The 22,537-nt window shown below is 40.7% G+C and overlaps 1 protein-coding gene across 2 annotated transcripts; it reads right to left on the reverse strand.

Annotated features, from left to right (window-relative positions):
* Positions 1-113: 113 nt before the first annotated feature.
* Positions 114-22,472, reverse strand: LOC136772479 (uncharacterized). Of its 2 annotated transcripts, none has more exons than XM_066725491.1 (8): positions 22,392-22,472; positions 22,084-22,259; positions 21,889-21,997; positions 18,138-18,343; positions 15,436-15,571; positions 14,606-14,739; positions 10,269-10,512; positions 114-2,052 (listed from the first exon to the last, which is right to left on the reverse strand). In XM_066725491.1, exons 3-8 carry the CDS (start codon positions 21,977-21,979, stop codon positions 1,916-1,918), a joined length of 948 nt encoding a protein of 315 aa, XP_066581588.1. In that variant the 5' UTR covers positions 21,980-21,997; positions 22,084-22,259; positions 22,392-22,472; the 3' UTR covers positions 114-1,915. The 2 variants fall into 2 exon arrangements, with proteins under 2 accessions (XP_066581588.1, XP_066581589.1); XM_066725492.1 differs by having other exon boundaries at positions 21,885-21,997; positions 22,089-22,259; positions 22,392-22,471.
* Positions 22,473-22,537: the final 65 nt, after the last annotated feature.

A 22,537-nucleotide genomic window follows, 5' to 3' on the forward strand; every position in this document is an offset into this window, starting at 1 on the left:
TCCGCAATTCCTCCAAGATCGTCCAAACTCATCGCGAAGCCTGCTGGAGTAATCGTAATCGGGTGAAATTTCAATAAACCTCTGCGAGAGTACAGTTTAAACTTATAGATTTATTACAATTTGTACAGTTTACAAACCAATGGCTATATCCGCATGAGTTAGGCAGTTCGGAAAGAGCGTGTATATTGAGCAAAATCGCGCTCGGCACTGCGTTCACGTATTACATCGTAGCTGCTTCTCTTTCTCCTGGTGTGTAGTCGTTATTATTATTATTATTTCTATATTATCATAATAACGTATATAGTCCGCCCTTGAAGAATCTACGCTTGCCCCGAAGAGCAGCCTCGAACTCGGATGGTTGAAAATCTGGGACGACGCAGGACTGTAATTTTTTTTTCTAGTGGAGCGACGGAGGGGCTGAAATCAGCAAAGCTTAGGCCAGTCTATCTAACAGTTTTCACCTTTCGCCTTTGCTTTTGTATTTAAAGTTTTTTCTTTCTTTGGGTTTTTATATAGCAGCTAGGAGCCAAGGTGCTATGAATATAATCTACTCGAACTCGATCCTTGCTTATCAGATTTTCCCTTTTCCCTGTTTTTACCTTTTTTTTTACTCGTTAATCGATAATAATTAGCGTGGAAAGTAATTGCGTCTACGCGTGCTGTCAACGTTATTATTATTGTTGTATCGTCGATGGCAAGGGTTCGCTCATCGGTCCGTGATGCGCATAACGGTACCGCGGCTGTCGTAATACGGAAAATAGCTGTTATTGCAAAAATTGTAATCTCATAAAGCACGTAATTCGAGCCAACCGAAAGTTTATTTGGTGAAACGATAACTTAGCAATTCGAAGAGTCCCCCTTTCAGCCTTTACAGTTTCATTAAATTGTCATTCCGTATCTTTGGGTTTCGTATCAAATTTTTCCTACATTTATTTATAATATAATTTATAATTCACTCGACTCTTACCTTAGTGTGTACTATATTATATTGTATTATATTATAATGTACGACGTCGTATTATTTGAAGCATCGCATAACCTACGCATTATACGATTTAATGTTTTTAATAATATATGTTTATATTTATACGTATGTATATCATATAACACGATACAATCTTTTAACTAGAATCTCTCCTCGTCATACTGGCAAAACAAAAGCGGTCAGTTTTGAGCTTGTCCGCAGGGTGTTTTACAGCTCCGGAGCTCGTCGTAATTTAACGCAGTTTAACCGAGCAAAAATAAATGAGAAAGTTTATTCTTGCCCACTCATAAACATGAGCTTCGCCTCAATTCCGAGAGATTGCCAACTTGCTTTTATAGCGCGAGTCCTCTTGCCGTTGCTTCCCTACTGTCAGCCAGCAAAACGTAAACGATAGGACTTTGCGTTACCGCGAAACGATAAATTAAAACTGACTTTTCTTACGCAACAACAATAACAGTATTAAAGCTCGTCAAAGAAAGACGCGAGTGACGTGATCAACGTGCGCGCGGACAAGGGGAAAGCAACAAACTACCGGAATTCAATAAGTCTTGCGTCAACCGCATAGCTTAATACGTATATCTCTAACATTCTCATTCGAACAATCGTACGACTGCGCATAATAGATTCGTGGATTCGTACCTTTAGCTTAAAAAATTAGAATTTTGTCACTGGGAGGGGGAGGAGGGGGGGGGGGGGGGTATGGGAGTGTTACAAGGATCGGACGAAAAAGTTGGAGAGGATCAACGGGCACGCGCGGGCGTTACAAATGGAAAACTCACCGTTATTGGACTATCTATTCTCCATACATCATAGTATAGTAACATACATAACTGGAAGCCCTAGGCTACTAGGTTTTACATGGACGATGCGATCGAATCAAACGGCGACGACGATGTTCTCGCGGTTGGAGAGACGACCCGGCTGGCCAGGCTACCTGCAGGCCCTGCAGCTGGAGACTGGCAGAGTCATCGTCGTCATCAGGGAAGCCAGTCTTGTCAAACTCAGCGTCGTTGCTAGAATAACGCCGGACGCTGTTCCCAAGTTGCAGCGACCGCACCCGCTCGACTCTGTTGACAAACAATACATGCAAACGATGGAAACACTGCTCGACGACGCTCGCTCCTCGAGAGAGGTCGCGTCATCTGTTTATGCTCCGTCTCTCTCTCTTTCTTTCTCGGACTCAGGCATGCGAGAAACTTGCGCAAATTCATTGGTCTTTGAAATTAGCTGATTGCAATTCGGTGCTCGAAAATCGCGTAATGTCGTTTGTACCGTACATACATATATATATATATATACATATTAATGAACAGTTGCGGAGAGAGTACATTAGATATATCTGACGAAGAGAACTGAGTACGAGGCACTAAGAGGATAATATAGAGCCTCGCAATATCTTGGTCGCGTCATAAAAATTGGCATTGCAGCTGAGGGTCCGCTCACTGTACTTATCGAATTAAGGCAAGGAACAATTTTTGCGTTTTTAATACCGTGAACGGATGATAGAAGCGAAGAACTCGCTAGGAATTATTTTCGCGTCGTCAAGGAATTACCATTGGGTGCTTACTTATACTCCCTCGGTGAGCTTCTTTGCATCTCGGCGGTCGCGCGCCGTCCAGAACGACCACTAATTTACTTTTTCCCTCTCGGTCCGCGGTCGCTCTCCTTCCTCCTCTCCTCGATCCCTCTTTACGGTGTTTCACCCTCAGCCCACCCCCTGTCTCGTCCGCTTTCTTTCTTCCCTCGCTTGGAAATTTAATCGCGGAACCGCCATGTCGTCTTAAATGCGATTCTTTGCTGTTTCTCTCCTCTTACCCCCACTACCACCCCTACTACTACCCTATCTATGTATATATATACCACACCAACGTATTTCTTGCCTTATCTATTACAAATTCCTGGGGCCCTTGAAAAATTTCACAGAAAATTCGCCCCGTAGAGTCGCTTGGTTAAAATTTGTTTTTCCCCGCTATCTCGACGCGCTTGCTCAAATTATTCGCTGCAATAAAATTATCAATTTAGCGCCAAGCGAGATTCTCTCGGAATTTTCTTTCGCGCGCTAATAAAAATAGCGAATCAAGCGATATTGTACGTTTTAAGGTTTGCTTGGTTTAGCACTGCAGTGTCGTCTATATCTATGGAGCTCGTTAAGCGGAAAATATTTTTCGCGTCTTCTTATTTAGCGAGGCCCAATTCCGCTCGACTCGCGAGGCGTGGCCATCCGAGTCGTCGCCATTCGCACCAACCTTTTCACTCGACGTGGTATATGGTACGTTAGTGTATGCTTAACTGTGTGTAGGAAGCAGCAGCGGCGCGCGGCATGAACAGCCCCAGAAGCGCGGGGCTATTTCTCTGGCCTGGCGTATCCGATAAATTTACCGTGAGTCTTTATCACCTACGTACCGGCCTCATAAACTTTCATTCGAAACTGCTGTCGCAAAAAAAAGCCATGCGCACCCCGGCAGCCCCGCTGCTTTTAAAATTTACGCCATCAGTGCTCTATAGTTATGGGGGCAGGGGGGGGGGTGGTGGAAGAGGAGAGAAACGCCTGAATTATAGCATCAACGCGAGCGAAAGAATGACGTCAAATATTTCCAAAGCTATTTTCTGTTTATCTCCAGCATCGCTTCTGCTTTTCAGCAACTCCTTTTTCAGGAATTAACCCTTCCTCGCGTGCTCGAGGTACTTTCACGCATTGAATTACCGAAAACTCTGCATTTCATTTTTCATCATTATTTTTCCCTCGTCAAACATATCAAATCCAAACTTTTTTGGGCCTTTCGTGTCCGTATACACGATCATTCCATATATTTTTATTTAAATAATAAATAACGTTACAATACTGTTGGTCGGAACGATATTTAATACACGAGTATGGAATCGAATGGAGCAATCGAATTCATGGACTATGAATAGCATGAATATGTAAAGGGAAAAAGGATTACGGTGATTTTTAAAAAGAGGAGGATGAAAATTTAAAAATAATAAACAAATTGATCTGTCAGCCGAAGAGGAGATATCAGAGGCAGGGTACGTTGGAGAAGAATCGAAGAATGGTTCGAAACGGACGAGAGTGGTGAAAGGAGGAGCGTGAGAGGAGGACGCTATGCATATACATATATGCAGCTTCGTGCGCACTACACTGTCCGATGGAGTTTTGGCAGGAAGGAGCTGGACTACTGGGGGAGGAGGGGACTGGCCTGCCCGGGCTAGGGCGCCGAGGCTTGTTTGTTTCAATCGGCCGACGTCGCGAGGAGATGTGCTGCAGAATGTTTTTGAAAACATGTTTCGCATTCGGAAAGCAATTACATCGGTTCCCAATAAAAATTGTTGCCAAGAGACGTAGGGGTGCGTGACGTTGACGGACAGCAAGCTGTCTTTGTCGTTGGTTTGGCGGACAGGAGTTATCAGCCACGCCTGGCCGTTATATCTCTCAAGCCTTCCATTCCTCTGCTGAAATTTAGCAAGCCCTGTCGAGTCCCAAACTGACAGCGAGCACCTCTTTTCCTTCATACTTTGTTTTCTATCCGGCAAGTGTATGTGCGCGTGTATATATGCATATATCCATCGGAGCATTCTGACCATTCGAACTTGCAGAAAATGTATCAATGTACCGGTGGAAAAGCCGATTAAACATCACAACCTTTATACTCGACCATTCACGAAACATCAGAGATTTTTCATTCGACCCCCGGTGTCCACTTGACCCTCAATATTTTCATTAATGTCATTCCGTTGATCGGTATATATATAAGTGCTTTTCGATTATATTTCCATTTGGTATATGTACGACGCTTGTTATTCGTTCGATTTATGGTTTTTTTTTTGCGGACAACAAGCTTTGCCATAGAATTTTCCTCGAATGACCATTATTATATCAATTGAAAAGCGTGTCGAATGATTTTGGGTCAGGTTTTAGAGGAACCGTGCATTGTGAAATTTCTCGCCAATGCTTTTTTAATCGAGAGATTGAGCTATATGTATGTATAGGTTATTTGGCATCTTGGAAGCTGCACCACGCGCTGATGCAAATCCCATCTTTTCGACAAATCCCTTTTTCCTATCCTTTCAATTTCTACTCCTCCGATATTACTTGTTACACATGTACCTTCGGCCAAAAAGAAGCTTTTGACTCGAGCGATATGTCAATATTTGATTAAAGAGCGTTCACTCTTCGGCTTGTTATACGGAGCACGTTTCAAACGACTTTAGTTCACCCTTATTGTTCGTGTCCGCTGTGCTCGCGATCACGAATGTAGTTGTGAAACGTGATTTCGATCACGCAGCTAATAGCTTTCCTCGCCAAATGGCGCAAAATCTATTGCAAAAATAACATTCAAATAAGTGGAGACAAAAATCAGCAACAAGTTCATATATATATATTGCATATAACGATGAGCGTCTTGACTAAGCTATATACGGCTCGACGCGATAAAAATTGCGATTAAAAGGCGAGGAAAGCGAAGAATTTACGAGCTGCGAGTCATGGCGAGAGAGTGATGGAGTTTTAGGGAATCTGCCAAGTCGGTAGCTGACAATTGGAGTTATTATAGGAAGGTAACGAGATTACTCTGGTTGCGAGTTGCGACTGCTGGAAAAGCCTCGTATCCTTCCTCGACTCGACTCGACTCGAGTCGACTGGAGGGCTGCTGGAGGCAGGCTGCGAACGACGACGTCACGATTTCGATTTTCTCTCCCGATCCCATTACCCATAATCCGTGACTTTCGGGATATGCGCAAATGTCCTTATGCAAATTGCGCCTACATTTCTCGATTTCTCATACCTACCGCGACATAATCTTAACGCATCTCTCGACCTAGGCTCCCGCACCGTCACAGCCCAGCTCTAATAGGCTGGAAATTGATCCTGGCTCTCGTGGCTCTCATTGATATATCATATCAGAGAGCGTCGACGTCATCGCGTGCGGGAGTAGCGCGTGAAACAATGGCCGCGCGTAGCGTTAGAAATTTTTCTTGAAAATGGTGTTTCAGTTGGTCGGTACGGCGTGGCGTGGCGTGGAGGGTTCTTCGGGAAGACGCTGGTGGTGACACGAGTGACGCGACGAGCAAACGGTGCTCGGTGCTCCGCTCTGTTCGCTCAAGCGTCTCACGTATCAGCCTGCGTTTTCTCCAGCTATGACGGCCGGAATAAATTTCCATATTTGCATTTCTCGCTGGAGCCTCGTGTCGCCTTGCCTCTTGTCTCGCGCTCCGTAAATTAGCCCAGGGAAAGGAAAAACACTCGAGCAGACTGAAACTCGCAACTCGCAGCTCGCCTCTCATCACTATAACTTACTAATCGGAGTGGATGGTGGGTATCGTCGTTCCCTCTTCCTTAGCTCTGCATATTTTTTCACATTTCCATCCATCCTTATATATATATATATATAGTACACCGACTCCCTTTTATTATCCCTCCTCTATTCCTCTTCGGGCCACGTCTTTCCGCCTCTTTTTACATCATTCAGCTTCTTGCGCGCAACGTATATCTCGTTCCATTGCTCGTCTGACTCTTTTTATTCTCAACCACTTTTTAACCCCCTTGCACAGGCTTCGCGAGTCCTCCTCCAGCTTTCCCGCACGAGCGTTTCCCTTCCGTTCCGCTGACAACTCCCTTTCACTTTGCCGACTTCTCCATCGCAGCCGGGACCCTTCACTTACTTCTTACCATTGCAGGATACCCCGAGAAAGTGCGGTTGAAAACTCGACTGGCATCGATAATGCGAGTAGAGCAGCGGATCCTGTTGGAGCCTTGCTCGCCCCTAAATCCCCTCTCGTCCCTGAATTACGGTAAGAAATGCACCAGTCTATATACATACACTAATATATATATATAAGGTGAAAGATTGTCCTGAGCGAGAATCCTTATATACATAACAGCAACATCGAAGCAATGATCGTTATCGCCAAATCGGTCTTATTGCTCGAAAAGAATCAAACGTACGTACGACACACGCTTTCCTCCTATTTCTATCTAATTTTCTTCAATAGCGATTCCTGCAGATAAAAGTATATATATATATATATATATATATATACATACACTATGCCGCTAGTCGATATTAACGTTTGAATGCGCAAGACTTTAGTGGATTCTCAATGGTTTCATTCTGCTAGACGAGTTGGCAATGTTGGCATAGCTGGAACCTACGGAACTCTATTGCTGGCGAAAGGAGACTGGCGATATAAAGAGGAAACTAGGTGGGGTGGAATGGGAGAGGCGCGAGTCCTTTAACGGGACGTTTACGCTCCTTTTACTGCGGAGTAATGGCATTGGCAATCGAGTAGGCATCGTTTCCGAATCGCAAGAGTCACCCGGTATGTGCACATTGCAGTTTTATCGCACTACCGACGAATCGAGACTACAGCGACGATTTCGCCCGTGAAATCCCCCTACATCCAACATTCAACAGCCCGGCATAAATCATCCCCCCCCCCCTCCCCCTCCATAGCTCTACTTCCTTCAACTGGCCTTTGGACGAGGGGGGGGGGGGGGGCGGTGGCAGAGAGCGTACGTGGACCAACCTCGTTGCACGGTCTTTTCTCGTCATCCTGATGCACGCGAAACGCGCCGGAGCCGTCGGCCGAAACACAATGTCGAATCATCGCTGAGTCATCCTACCATCCAGCGCGGATCCTTCTGCTTCTATTTTCCCTGTCGTTCCTTTGCCCATCTTTAACACCCCACTGATATTGCCGGCCGGGGTACTTACGCGTATGGGGCTAAATAACCGAGATAAGCGAGTCAATAACCATGCCATCCACACACACCGATACCCTGCACGAACATTGTCTTTTATCACGGTTGCTCCATTGATTGGCTAGGATTATTTGATTTATTCCTTTTATTGCCCTTTCTCGTCCCTCATTGTATAAGACGCAGTTTTATAGGAATCGAGTCACTTTGCTGATCTCAATAGAAACTTTCTCTTTTATCGATGGAATTTCTTCCTCACGGATGTAATTTAGCGGAGATATAAGTAGAGTAAGTTATGGAGGGAAGCGTAGATTTTCGGTTGGAGCGAATTTAATCTAATCGCGTCTGCATGGATGTACAAATACTTCGTGAAAAGCGATAAAAACGCTACTGTCACTCGATGGAAATTCCACAGGCTCTCTTCTATCTCTCTTTTTAGAAAATGAGAAAGTCATAGAGCAGAGTGCTCGTGGGTTTACATAGTTAGGGCATAATGAGAAGGTTTGCCCTCTCTGTGCCATTAGTTAAATTTCAAGGGAGAGATCAGAAGCTTGTAGAAGGCAGGCTCTATCAGGTCTGTTGATTCTTCGCGTAAAAGAATTCATTAATCCAGCATGAAAATTCATCAATTTCTTTTGAAGCAAAGCAAAGCAATCAAACGCTTAAACCTTATCGCATTGATGAGAGTAGCTACTCACTTGAAATAATTTTAAAGACAAGGAGTTATGGAATGGTTTATACATATATATATGTATATGTATACCGAAAGGAGCTAAGCAAGCCAATCTGCATACATATATTTATATATACATATATTAAAGAAGTTAGTCGTAGCGCGGGCTCCTTCTTAGGATCAGCTGCGTTAATGAAACGACAACGAAACGGTTGACGTTAACTGTTGACTCCCTCATTGATTAATGATTTAACTTCTAAACTCGGAGAATTTCGCCAAAAGGAAAGTCCGGAAAGCTGACGTAGCTGCCATAAGGATATTAAGTATTTACATTGTGCCCTGGACATAAATTAAAACTGATTACCTCATCAGTAAAATCGTGCAATTTCGCAAGTCTTGTTCATTCGGATTAAAAGTCCATCTCGTCCAACAGTTAAAACTTTTAACGAATGAATTATGCGCAGCATACTGGTAGGATAATGAATGTAAACGGTCATTGATAAGGGGCCAGGCAAAGTTTAATTTTGTAGAATGACAGAAGGGAGCCAGGAAGAGCAAAGAGGTCAGTTCTATATCTCGAAGCTGCGACAATGGAACAATCGCAGCGTCCTGGCATCTTGGCGATATGACTTGGATGCAGCAGCACATAATACACTACACGTATAGTATAACTGTCAGGACTTGGCGTAATTCGCATGAGAGACAGTCACGTAACACGTATATGCATGTAAATACCCTAACACTCCAACCTTCCTATACACTTTATATTGTCCAAATCTCTCTGTATTCCCTTTACCCCATTGACATTTCCTGTTCCACATTTCATTATTGCTCTGTACACTCGAATGCATCGATGCACCGATACATATATACGAGTATCTTTTTACAGCCCCAAATAAATCTTCGAGCAATTGCTTCTTTATCGAACCAAGCTCTTTTCTCTTATATCTTGATATGGAATATATTTATGCCTAATAAATATATATATATATATATATATATATATATACGTATAATAATAGATAATATCTTTCGTGGTATCCAGCTGAAATCTTGCGAGAGAGATACTCCCTTTAATCGCACGAGAAGCGTATCCAGTGCGGATTATATTGATAGATATATCTATATAATTGTTTACGTGCATCTGATTTATCCTGGCTAGCAGGGGTGAAACGGTTCATTGGCCCATGCTGCGTAACAAATTGCTGAGAGAAGCGTGACGAACCGTTTTATCGATAGGAAGTCGGAGTCTCGCTTGCTCCTGTCAGAGAGGAAATTTATTCAGTCGTATTTGAATTGGGACTTTCCGAATCATCGGGGAGAAGTCAATCATATATCGCGTAAAAATATATTTGCAAAAGTTGCAACGTTAGACTGAAAATTCAGCGGAAAAACTTGATTCGGTCTCGATATGCCTTAAATGCGTATGTATTAATCAAACTGTAGCAAGGAGGAAGCAAATGTGACGTAATGTGGAAAGGAGGTAGCTGAGGGGATAGGGGAGCAAGTGAGAGGTGGAGAACTAGTGTGAAGATCCTGCTGGCTGCATGAAATCATAACGTCAGGAAGCCGTTATGACGGAAATTACATACGTGACTTACAAGGTAATTTATGTGGAGCTTCTCCATCGATTGCCTTCGGGATGTATAAAGCTGCTTCGAATGTGCAATGAGTCCATTTATCCTCATCCATATAGCATAACCTTGTTTCACGCCTACTTATATGCACGATATTTCCACCACGAATCCCGATAGGTCTAATCAACTTTTCCACAGTATATGTATGTATATATGATAATTCGTGTATGTACGGTACAAAGTTCTCGAACGATTCAACACGAGCATATATTCTTCTTTTTTATAATTACGTAAATCAGACTCTGTCGAGAGAATAATTATCCCCTATATACTTACGATGACTGTGCGGAGAGGCGTCACCAGTAATGGATGCTATGAGAGGAGTCGTGTCCTCCAGGACTTCGGATTCGACGGACTTCCGGTATACGCTGGAAATTGAAGCTGTGCACGTTAAACGTATCCGGCCATGATCGAACATATCGTTCGTCACTTTGAATTCCACGTGAGATCTTGTTATCTTTGTGTCGTTTACATCCGGAATAACGTTCGAACGAATCCTGAATTTGTTACCGTTAGATATCTGCAAATAATAAATATTCAACATTATGTCAATATTACATAAATATAAATATATCGCGTAGTGTTACATTCTATTTCCACCGAAATCTATTGTAACGCCAGATTTCTTTTGATATCGGCGCGCGAGAGTAGCGTTTTATTTTTCAAACTTTCGTCCCTCTATTTTGTAGTTGAGATTTATTTCCGCGTGAAAAAGTATGCGGTAGGAGAGGGTGTAGAAAAAAACCTACTTGAAAGAACAAACAAGGCTTTGCACTAAGACGCTCGGACTTGGGATGACACAAGGCTATGGGTTACATCCATAAGGCATAAGCTCAAAGCTCTGGCAATGTTTTCTTCACTCTCTTACCTCCTCCCCCCCCCCCCCCGCCCACGATTTCTCTCCTTATCTCACAGTGTCTGCCTGATTTAAACTAATCAAATTCTTTCACTTTATTTTTTTCGAATTTTATATAAAAATTTCGCAAGATATTTTACACGATCGACTCTCGACTATAAAAGTGCATCGATGTTTCCCTCTACAGAGTGTCCGGTTTAACTGAGCCAACTGGATATATCTAAATAGAGATGAAAATTTGAAGGATTTGAAAACTAAAATTTTTAAATTCAGTCTTTATAAAAAATGCGGTAAAAAATGTAACGTTCTTTCAGTAGAGATTTAATTTCTATTTGCCGTTCAATCCAATGATTCTGTTGCATTATCTAGGTGTACAGTTGGAACAAAAAGCTTACCAACAGAGTGCCTCGAATCAAAGAACTTTTAATCCTTAATATTCTTTTAATTACAAGAACTGGACTTGAAAATTTTACAAGGGTATATTTCCTTTAAAAGTTACTCCCTCATTAAAGTGTACGAGTTGACACCCTGAAACAGGACACCCTGTACATACATATATATATATATATATATGTGTATCTATATATACCGAGAAAAATCGTCCGAGCAAAGCTCGGTAAGCAAGGCGGAAAAATTGGTGGCGAGAAAATGTGAGCGAAAAGTTGATTCTGTAGAACGGGTGAGTGGTATCGCATCCTCTTGGCTCAGGATCAAGAATTTATCTATGGCAGTGTATGTGCGTTTACGTAGACATGGATAAACTGTTTGGAAAGTTAGAGATTCGTGTGTGTAGAATTAATACAAGTATATAGTGCGGAGGGAGAAGAAAAAATAAATTGAAGAATGAGGGAAAGTCGTGAGGCTAGGAGCAGCAAGTGCGAAGGAAGACAAAATGTATTGCGGAGATTGGTGAGTTTTAGCAGAGAGATTTTCCAGCAACAATAGCTGTTGGAGTTTCTTTCTCTTGAATATAGTCAGTGATGCACGTCACGGACACGGATACATGGTATAGCAGGGGGATAGGGGCACGGGGCACAAACAGTTGAGGAAAGGAAAATGGAGAGAAAAAAGGTGAAACCTCTCATGTATGTATAGTGTATGGGCGAGACGCGCCGCTTTGCAAGGCAGTACTATTGTTGATTCCAAGCTGAAAACGCGAAATTTTGGCTGCGCCAAAAGCGGCTTCGTGCTGATTCACCGTTTCTTTCTTCGGGACCATTCCGGATAAACGTTTGTTTCCCTTCTGATGACTCGAACAAAAACCACTGTTTTACCCCCACTGCGATTAGAAATGTTTGTAAGGGCCTTGCGAAAGCTAAATTAAAACATACAATCTTTTCACGAAGTATTCGAAGGATCAGATTTATATATATATATATATATATATATAAGCAACTGCTAATAATTAAAGGATCAGAGTCTGCTAAGATTAGAGAGTATGTAGGTTAAAACGTGACAAATTTATCGCGTCGCGTTCGATCAAACCGATTGCAGAATAGTAAATAGTGAAAACTGGTGATGCAACGCTTTCAGCTAGAAATAAACTGATTCGTTGAGAGGGGCCAGTTAAATATTTCACAGGATCTCCCCAATTTTTCCAATAAATTTTAATAAATACTGCTTTTATAGCAAATACATTTTACGAAACTAATTTGTTATTTCACGGGGTGTTGTACGGGGATCAATTAAATTTGTTGGCGAAGAGGGAATGAAATTTGGTTCGATTCATCGAGATATATTTACATAATAGAACTGTTTCCACTGCGTGTATGCAAATAAATCGTTATTCCACGGGATTTGTTAAATCAGGCAAATTATTCCGTTTAATTACAATGGGCCCGGGCCACTTTGTCTGCTGTGATCCTGAAGAGGGGGTCTCTCGCGTACTCTGTCACTGTAAAACCAAACTCTATATGTATATATATATATATATATATATATATATATATAGAGTGGGCACGTTCAAGCTAATCGTGTAACTTTCCAGTCGAAATTAGATGTCATTGATTCATCGAACCAATACACAGCAGCTATACGTGCACTTTTCCCTAGAAAATAAATTCGGATCTGATTACGTCACTTAGCTATACGTTAAAATGTCTGTATCCCATTAGTGAAATCCCTCTGCCTATCTGTATTATCGATATAATGGTATACACACACACAGAGGAATTAATACAGTTCAATACACGCCACGTCTATCGTTCAAGATGACTTTCCTTTCTCGCTCCTAGGGAAAAGTGTCCCTCGTAATTAAGACCGTAAAACAAGCATCTCATTAAAAGCTAGCGACAGGTCGAAAGGAAAGGACGAAAATTAAATCAGAATCCGAGAGAGTTCCACTTGAGGGTTACAAATTTTTATTCCTCCCTCCTCGTTCAGTTTGGAAAGTCTCGTTGAATGTGGGAGCTGGATGCTGGTAACCGTAGGAGAAGGTGAATAGCAGTTGATCGTAGAAGTGGCCGTCTTCATGATCGCTCTCTAATTAGGTAGCTCCGGAGCTTCCCAGAAAACGATCTTATCTACAAGATTCACAGGGCGAACGGTCAGAGTCTGAGACTTCCAATCGAAGCTGGCTTGCCTCTCGATTAAATTGACGAGCGAATTTAACGATTTTACGGATAATTCGCTTGTACGTGCAGCCAAGTGATGGGGAAGAATTTCTATGATCAATGACTATAGATACTAGAGTGTACGTGTATGGGATTGACTTTTGGAAGTAGTTTATTCGAACAAAAGTCATTCACCAAGATGTTGTATGAATATGCTACGTCACGGTCGTACAAACAACCATTTTCGCACGTGCCAATATATTGATAAGACGACTTCGTTACTTCATTATATACTATATATATATATATATATATAACCCTCCTCTTAAAGGAGAAATCCTTTTCTCCAGCTTATAAGAGTTGAAATCGGTGGCATATCCTCCGAGTGAAAAGCTTGTGGACATAATAACTTTTCTACGAGCGACTTGCACGACCCAAAAAGACTTATTTCATTTCCCGCGTAAAATGATACATGTAGGAATCGAAATTACTCTTATTTCCTCTTCATTCTGGACAGAGGATCCAATCGGAAATACGAAACAGACCAGCAGCAGTGGTAAGTATCGAGCAGGTGTTCACCTACACACATATCTATAAAGGGCTATACATGCTAGTTGCAGCCTTGCAACGATGCGAGATGAAAAGGGAGAATTCGCTTCGTAATGGGACGGAATGAAATTGAGGGATGAAAGAAAATGGGAGGATTAACCAAAAATTCTCTATGCTTAGGATCATGTCGTATATATTTCTCTGCGAATGGGAAGGAAATTGGAAAGGGTTTGTATAAAATCTTTCCCATTCAAATATCGGACTACTGTATGTATACAACATAATAATGCGGAGTATACAACAACGATGGTTACGTTGATAATACGTGCAAGTAAATATATATAAGGCTTATTACGAGGGAAGGAAAGGATTGTTACATGGGTGCCATTGGACCAGTGTTGGGTTTCTGGATAATTTGTAAGACGCTTGTCGAGTGAACGATGTTGAATCGTAGAATTGAGCGAGAAGTCGAGAAGACGTCGAGTGAACGCGAGAGAGATTCGATATACGAAGCTTTAATCATCCAGTACAGGGTCACGTACCCTACGGCTCCCAGAATATATATATATATATATATACAGTACAATAATAGCTTAGCTCTAACTCGTAGGTGGTGTAGTAGCAGTCCCCTACGAGCTAACTTGCTTGATACTTACAGAGGCCCCGTTGAGCTTCCACGTAATGTTGGAGGCGGGTCGCGAGCTTCCCGAGCTGCAATTCGCCGACAGCGACTCACCCATTGTCATCCTCTGCTTCTCAATGCCGATGGTCGGGTCCGTTTTTGGAGCGTCTAAGCATAATAATTATGTCGTTTAGCAAATGCAAATCCCAACGACCCACTAACTTGGACGTTCGCTGGCACATTGCCAGAACCTTCGACTGATAGCTTTCCACCTTCTCCACTATATATATATTTCTTTTACTTCTTTCTGTACATCTCAATTTGCTCGTGCTACGTGATTGCACTCAAAGTTTTTCAAGAAATTTTCGTATTAATTCGCTATCAAATTTACCATACATATATATATATAAGCAATTGTACACGTGGATACATTTTATAAACGATTGGATATAATATTTATTAAGAGTCACTATTATATTTTTTTATTACTAAGCTTTAAGGTAAAAATTATTTGGATGATTGCCATTGAAAAGCTTATATACTTTGTAAAATTCATTTCAGGAAAATTACTAATTTTTTTCAGTAAATTTTTTACTTGATAATATTTGTCGTGAATTTCTGTAAATAGAAATATCTGATACTTTAACCTTCCTTTAAATGTTATTTACAGAAGATGTATGTAATATTTATACCGAAATGTTCAAGTTTTCTACGTTTTATAGGGAGTGTAGCGATATAATCCTTACTGATAAATTATTTCGTCTTTGAGAGATAGAGAGATTGTGTGCTTTTGGAAAAATCAAACTTTTACGGTGAGTGATTCTTAAAAAATGGAAAAGTTGATCGAAATCAATCGACACTCACCTACAACTTCCATATTGGCTATGGCGATAAGCGTGTGGTAGGTAGGAGAGCCAGCGGATACCTCGCATTTGTATGGTCCGGTCAACTTCCTGGACACGTCCACCAGTACCACGTCGTACATATTCGATTTGGAAAGCTGCAAGAATAAAAAACCCTATATACCATGCTTTTCTATATTGCACACACTCCCTCTCCCTCCCTCCTTATAAATCTTAATCACTCTTATAATCTTTATGCGACCTTCCATTCAGATTTTCGCAAGTCCAGCCTTTGATAATAAATTTGATATACCTATACACATCTTATTACGTATATTATCACGTGGACACTTTGGAGTATTCATCTTTCGTTATATTCTCCACTTTTTTCTTATTTCTCTAAAACTATTTTTCTCTCCTTCCCTTCCATCTTCATGTTTTCCGTGTAGCTCTACAAGAGCACTACGCGCGCTTGTCACATGAGAAGTCCACGTCTAAATCTACCGCGATCTCAACAAAACGCTCTCCTCGTCTTTTCTTGCCTTTTCTTTATCTACATTTATACCTAGCTATTCTTCATCCTCCTCTCAGTACCTGCTCCGCATTTATCTTCATTCCACATTTTACTCTGGCATTTATATGCACCGCGGTGAGTGTCTCCACTTCCTGGACAAACTGATCCGAAGCAGGGATAAGTTTTCTCGATCGTTTTCTTTACTCTCGAGTCCCACTGCTATATAATGCTTTTCTTTCAATGCTATTTTCCAAGTGTTCTATTACGTATATAAATATATATAACACTCTATACAACTATACATCAATTTACCGACATATTAGCTAAACTGAGTAACAATATAACTGTTTTCGTATCAATAATGCAAGGGTTATTACCGAGTTCGCTGAATGTTGACTTTAATTAGATTCGAGGGAATCGCTTGGACCGTTCTAGATCTGCCTCTCAAGCATCCTGATCTGTCTCTGTGCTATTAAGCATCCCTAACCGTCTAACCTAGCCTATCCAGTCCAGTGCACAGTGAGAGATGTTGACACTTGCTTTACTGTCAAGGCATCCGAAACATTCAGCTTGGGACCCATCGATCCTGGATATCCTCGACAAATCGTTTGAACCTTCCATCAGCTTTTCGCTCTATACGTGGATCCCTGATTGCTCCTCAAACAAATCTTTCATTGCTTTTCCACTCTACCTCTCTTATTATATTTGTAATACGTATTGGTTTCGTGGTAAGCTCAAAAGTTAATTTGTGGCTGAAATGTAGGCCAATCAAGAATGTATTATTGGTAATATACTGCAACTGCCAGAGTTTAATATATATATATATATATATATATATGTGTGTGTGTGTGTGTGTGTATGTAGCAGACGCGTTAGAGCTATTAGAGGCTTTGAGCCGAGGCTGTCAATAATGTTTATCATTAGCATGCCAGGACCATAAAATATAGCGACAGATTCTCTGAGAAACGTTGATCCTTGCCTGTCGGCAACACGTGAGGCACTACGCATGCACGTGCTTGGTCCCATAATAGATGTCCATTATAAACGTCCTAAGGGTATCGGCACTCTCCCACGTAGCTAGGTATTCTCTGCTTGCCTATATATGTATACCTAGCTGTATAATTCATTAGCACAATTGAATTTAACGTATGACATTGATGCATAACAGGCATTACCCAAGAGTCGAGGGATGAGTAATTATACATATAGTACGATATTCTTATCAGTTTCTTATATTTTAAGCGAACGAAGCTGAAGCGATATCCTTGCTAGAAAAAAGCAAAGGAGGGAAAACTGTAGAATCCAGGATAAGGAATCTATGCTTTATTTTGTGCTTTTTATTACTATTTGTATATCTGGAACGGTTTAGGACACTCCGAGTCCTTTGTGCCGGAAACCCATGACAGGCTGACTTCTGAAGGCGATTGCCCGAGCAGGAATAGACATTCGTGTATTATATATCTTTAGAGGAATTTTCCCCAAGGACTTGAGCGTGTTTCCTTTGAGTCCCCGGACAAAGGACAATATCGAGAGCAGAATCCCCAAGCGTTATTAGAAATACGGCTTCCTCCGGACAATATGCTTTCCATACTCTCCCTCAAGTCGCTGTAATGTTTTAAAGTTTACAACTGCCTTGTCCATCCGAGATGGAGAGTTCACGATCAATAAAGAAGGAATTTGATTATAGCAGCAGATTGTAAAGTTACCTTTGGAAGTTTACAAGCTCGAATATTGTTTAATATGCTTGAGCATCGCTCGAAGAATAGTTTTGTATGTTACATTGTAGTTGCCATGCTTTAATCCTAATGGCTTGTAAATGTACCGTGCAGTCCATGTAAATGTAAGAAAATAAGATTGAAGATGTCAGTTCGGATGGTAAAAGGCGGAACATGCTTGACCCAGGTTCCAGTGCACCCCAATGGAATATCAAACGGTCGTGTCGTGGTTGTATCGTTTCCTATAAATCAACCCTATCGATTTCTTTCTCAATTCTTTCCGCTTTAGAGTTTCTATGTTATTGGGGCTATACGCGCGTACGTTTGTCCGAAAAAAGAAATTCAGAGAGCTGATGTTATCCGAAGGTGGACAAAATTGTATCATCTGCTATCCGGAAAACAAATAGATATTTGTTAAATATAAGCAGGGATATTACAACTAATAATAAATTAGCTATTTTTAACTTATTATACTCTGGATTAAATTTAACTTACGTTTACTTGTATACCGTCTACAGGAAAAGTGATACAAGGTTCACTCCTTTCCAGAACATATCGATAAAACTCGTCCTGTCCAAAGTACCACATCACACGATAGAGAGATGCTCCTTCCAGATCATAGTTGCACGAGAGCATTACTGTGTCACCCGATCTCACCATGCTGGGTACGTTTATCGTTAGATGTTTTATCCCTGTAGCACCTGAAACCAGAAAATATTTACGTTGTTAATTTATACGTTAAATGTTTATTATTGTTCGAGTAAATTATTTTTTTCAATTACTGTGAAAATAATACATTTTCCTCTTTTCTTTCTATCGGTTAAAAATACGATTTTTCGGTATAATATTTATAAAATTATCTTTAAATCTTATACAAAGAAATGGAGACTATAGAAGAATTGTAATAAATCAAAAATGATCCCAAAACCCATTTTCAGAGCTTAATTCCTGTTGTGATATATATTTCTTTCTAAAGCCAGACCACGGTGCGTGATCTGATTGGCGAATTAAGTGATTCCATATGAGTTACGTATTTCGAGGCTTGACTCAATTAATCAGGATTGTTATATTGTATATGTATCTATACAAGGCGTAACAAAACGACCGAGGTTTTTCCAATGATTTTCTGAATATAATAAAATTCCCAGTTCACACACAAACACACACACAATTGAAAATCCTGCAGAATCGTTCAGCTGACCGAGCAAATTCTGCGGCAATCGTGTGACGTCACAGAACAGCATCCGGCTCTTGACCCCTCCACTCTCCAGTTGTTGAAATCCTCAAACATGCAAATTTTAAAACTCTTTAATTCAGTAACGACTGCTCAGATTACAATAGGGTTTGAGATTTTATAATCAGATGAATCTGAGAATTGGTCTCCCTTAAAAATTACAATTATATTACGCACCCTGTATATATAGTTCATTGCACTTAAATGCATATATACTGGGTGTTTATTTTAACTCGATAGATGTACAACGACATTTATCCCTGAAACTGTAAGAAATATCAATTTTTCGTAGAATATTTTTTTAGTTACAATTCGACTTCGAAATGCCCCAACAAAAATGATTATATCCTTTATATTATACAGATAATTCTATGAAAGATTTACGTTCACATCCTTTGAGTCTACTTAACGTCCAGGTCTTGTATATATAAATTCTCTTTATTTCTATCACATATTACACATTTATGTCTATTTATTCATGCAAAAGTCCAGTAGTTGCGTAAATAAAATTGTGGGAACATTTTACGTGAGAAGAATCAGCAGTTAAGCGATGTTAATTTGTCGAATTGGGGCTGAGATCGAAAAGAAAGAAATGTTGCAGGCGGAGAAAAGTGAATGAAGCAGGTTGGTTGAGGTATCTTGGCCTGGTCGGAGTTATCTCGTTGGAGGATGCCATCTACACGCGGTACGTGAATAATGGCTGACTGTCTCTCTTTCTTTCTCCCTCCTGCTCCCACTCCCCCTACAGTATCCACGGGAACAACCAACGTGGTAATTACCCCATGGTTCCATTGAAAAGAACTTGGCTTGATCATAATTTTGCCATTATGCGAGACGAGCGAGGAGGGTAGTGCAGGGGGAGGCTTGACAAAAAGAAAGGGAAATACAGTAATTCTCACGAGTAGGGGGAGGTTTGCAGATATTGCATTTTTATAAGAGACACATTTGCAATGCCAACTTCTCTTACTTTTTACTCCCTTTTATGCTACTTAAAACGTTCGTTCCTCTATATCTTACATTTTCTACGGATTGGTATAAGCTATATAGCTATATTACCAGGGGTAATATGTTAACGATACCGATCCTTCTTGTCCCAAGCATTCCGTCAAGAATTAAAAATGAAAAATGATGCTAAAAAAATTCTCTCTATATTCTACACAATTTTTGAGGTATCTCTAATTTTATTAACGATACGCAAGAGAAAAGTGAGAAAATATTTCTCAAGCGTTATATTATACCAGAAAAACAAAGCTAATTAGGAATAATTTTCACTTCGCTCCTTAACTTGTGATTTTTTCAAGGAATCTTCGAACGAAAGGTAGACATTGGTTATATCGTTAACTTCTGTCTATGTAAATTGTATGCTAAGGAGCTATTTATGATTGGCTGAATAGGTACAAGGATTCCATTGATTAACTTCAAACTGTTACATATTAATGAAAGGATGTCAAATGAAAAATATTACATAATAAAGCTAGCGAGCGAGCGAGCATTTTGCGAGTTCGCCATATTGCATAATTGGATATAGTGGTCGCTGGAGTAAAAGGAAAAACTCGAGCTTATCAAATCCAATCGAGTGATAGGGCAATATTTTTGGAGCGGTTGGGTCGATGGTCAGTCACTCAGGAAAATGCGAGCGAGCAAAATGCTGTTTTCACGATGCTCGAAGCGCCTTGGCCGTGAGTATAACCTTTGCGAAACGTCAGTCGGAGCCCGATCCTATTTTCTCTTTTCTCCACGAAAACTCTTTCTATTGTAATTCAACGAGTGGCCGCCGAGCTCTCGTAAACTGAAACGAGTTTTACGATTAACGCCGTAGAGGGACTGAGAGGAGGAGTGACGGAGTAGGTCGCAGTTACGGGGGTAGAAGAGGAGGGGGGAGGGGGCATTCAGCTGACGCACATACGTACAACTTTAGTTTAGTCCATACTCCACGACCCACGTCGCTTTTCAACCTTTTGCGGATTGAGATTTAACGGCTTACCTGTCAAACGAAATTCTCTATTTTATACTCTGTGTAACGATAACTGCCTTTTCTTTTCCATCATCGACCAATATCTATCCAATTAACCCTTTTTTGTATATTTTTATTTTATACTTTTTGCAGCAATTCAAGTAGCAAGCACATCTCGTGCAATCAGATCTCAGCTTGCTGAGGAGCTAGAAAAATTCTATAGGCTCTGGCTAAGTTCGAAAATTAACTGTCGGCCCGATACATTACTGCAAATCGATAATTTTATCAGCGTACTCCAGCTCTGAGTAGCTACTCTCCTTTTCCTTTTATTACCTTCGTTCTTCCCCACACTCACACATAATCACACACACACACACCCTCTCTCTCTTTTTTCTCCACCATCGACCAACCATTTTACGCCTATCAGATCAGTTTTTCGAGGTCAAGTAGAGGTTTCCTCTCTCCACTCTTATTTCTAAACAAACGAAATCTGCTGGATCTTCTTAAAAGAAAGTCTTAAACAATGTCTCCATGACTCGCCATAATTGCACTTTTGGAACAACTTTGTTGAGAGGTAGCATTCTCCTTGGCTACTGGATTCGAAGTATTTCTAAGATCCCAGGACATCGACGTCAATAGATGTGCAGCAGAGAAATGGATTCCTGAAGCAATTATCATCCACTCGCTGTGCTGGTCCTCGATTCTCAGGCTCATTCGTGATAACTGGATTTCTCTCGCGGGACATTTTAAAACTATCCCAACCCTCCGTGGACCGACACACCCTAGGTATATCTACTGCTGCTATTCCATCCCCTTTCTCATCTCTACTGTCACAATTCCTCATGCACCGAAAAAGTTAATATCAAACAACTAATAACTGACCCCACCGGTTTTTTTGTTGCCCAGTTAACGAGGTAGAGCATTATTGTCGGCGTTGCTGGTTGAAAAATGTCCCAACCCCCCCCCCCCTTCTCTCTCTCTCTCTCTCTCTCTCTCTCTCTCTCTCTCTCTCTCAATATATCAACTCAATATTTTATCGTGATATTATAACTACCTACAATTAGAGCACAGACCAATTCCATCATTTATCTGACAAATCTGTAACTCGTATTTCGACATCCGAAATCTCCATTTAGCCGAGTAGGACATTTTATGTCTACATTTAATCTGAAATCATACGGAAAGTTTACTTCGGAAATGACACCTTGTCAGTTGGAGAAATCTTAATAATACAGTCATATAACTTCAATTACTATACGTTTATCCCTGCAGAGTCTGCTTGGTTATAAGAGCACATGGATGGCACAGAACTTGGATAGTTTTGCGAATTAAATCTCGACCTCCAATCGCATTGTTCAGTAATTGGTACATTTGCTAATAACGTAATCATGCAATCGATGCTGAATGAAGGTTATAATTATTAATAGTCCTACAAATTGAAAGTATAGTGAGATTATAAAAAAAATAGTTAAATTATTAAGTGCTGTAGGTATCTAGAAATTCTGTGGCTTCTGCATATCTTTTGATAGATCTTGGTGCCTATCGCACGATGGATCTTTACCAAAAACTTGAGGAATCTCATGTTCTATGTCGTCTATCTCTATTGATCCTGTAGAGACTGCAGTAAAAGTGAGTGTGTCATATGCATGTTAGATTGCTAAATTTTTCATAGAGAAAAAACCATCTTCTTAAGTACTGCGAGTGAAG

The sequence above is a fragment of the Prorops nasuta genome, unplaced genomic scaffold (assembly GCF_024137725.1).
Source record: "Prorops nasuta isolate Cenicafe-Biocafe unplaced genomic scaffold, Cenicafe_Pnas_1.2 PNAS00004, whole genome shotgun sequence".
In the NCBI taxonomy this organism is placed as follows: domain Eukaryota; kingdom Metazoa; phylum Arthropoda; class Insecta; order Hymenoptera; family Bethylidae; genus Prorops; species Prorops nasuta.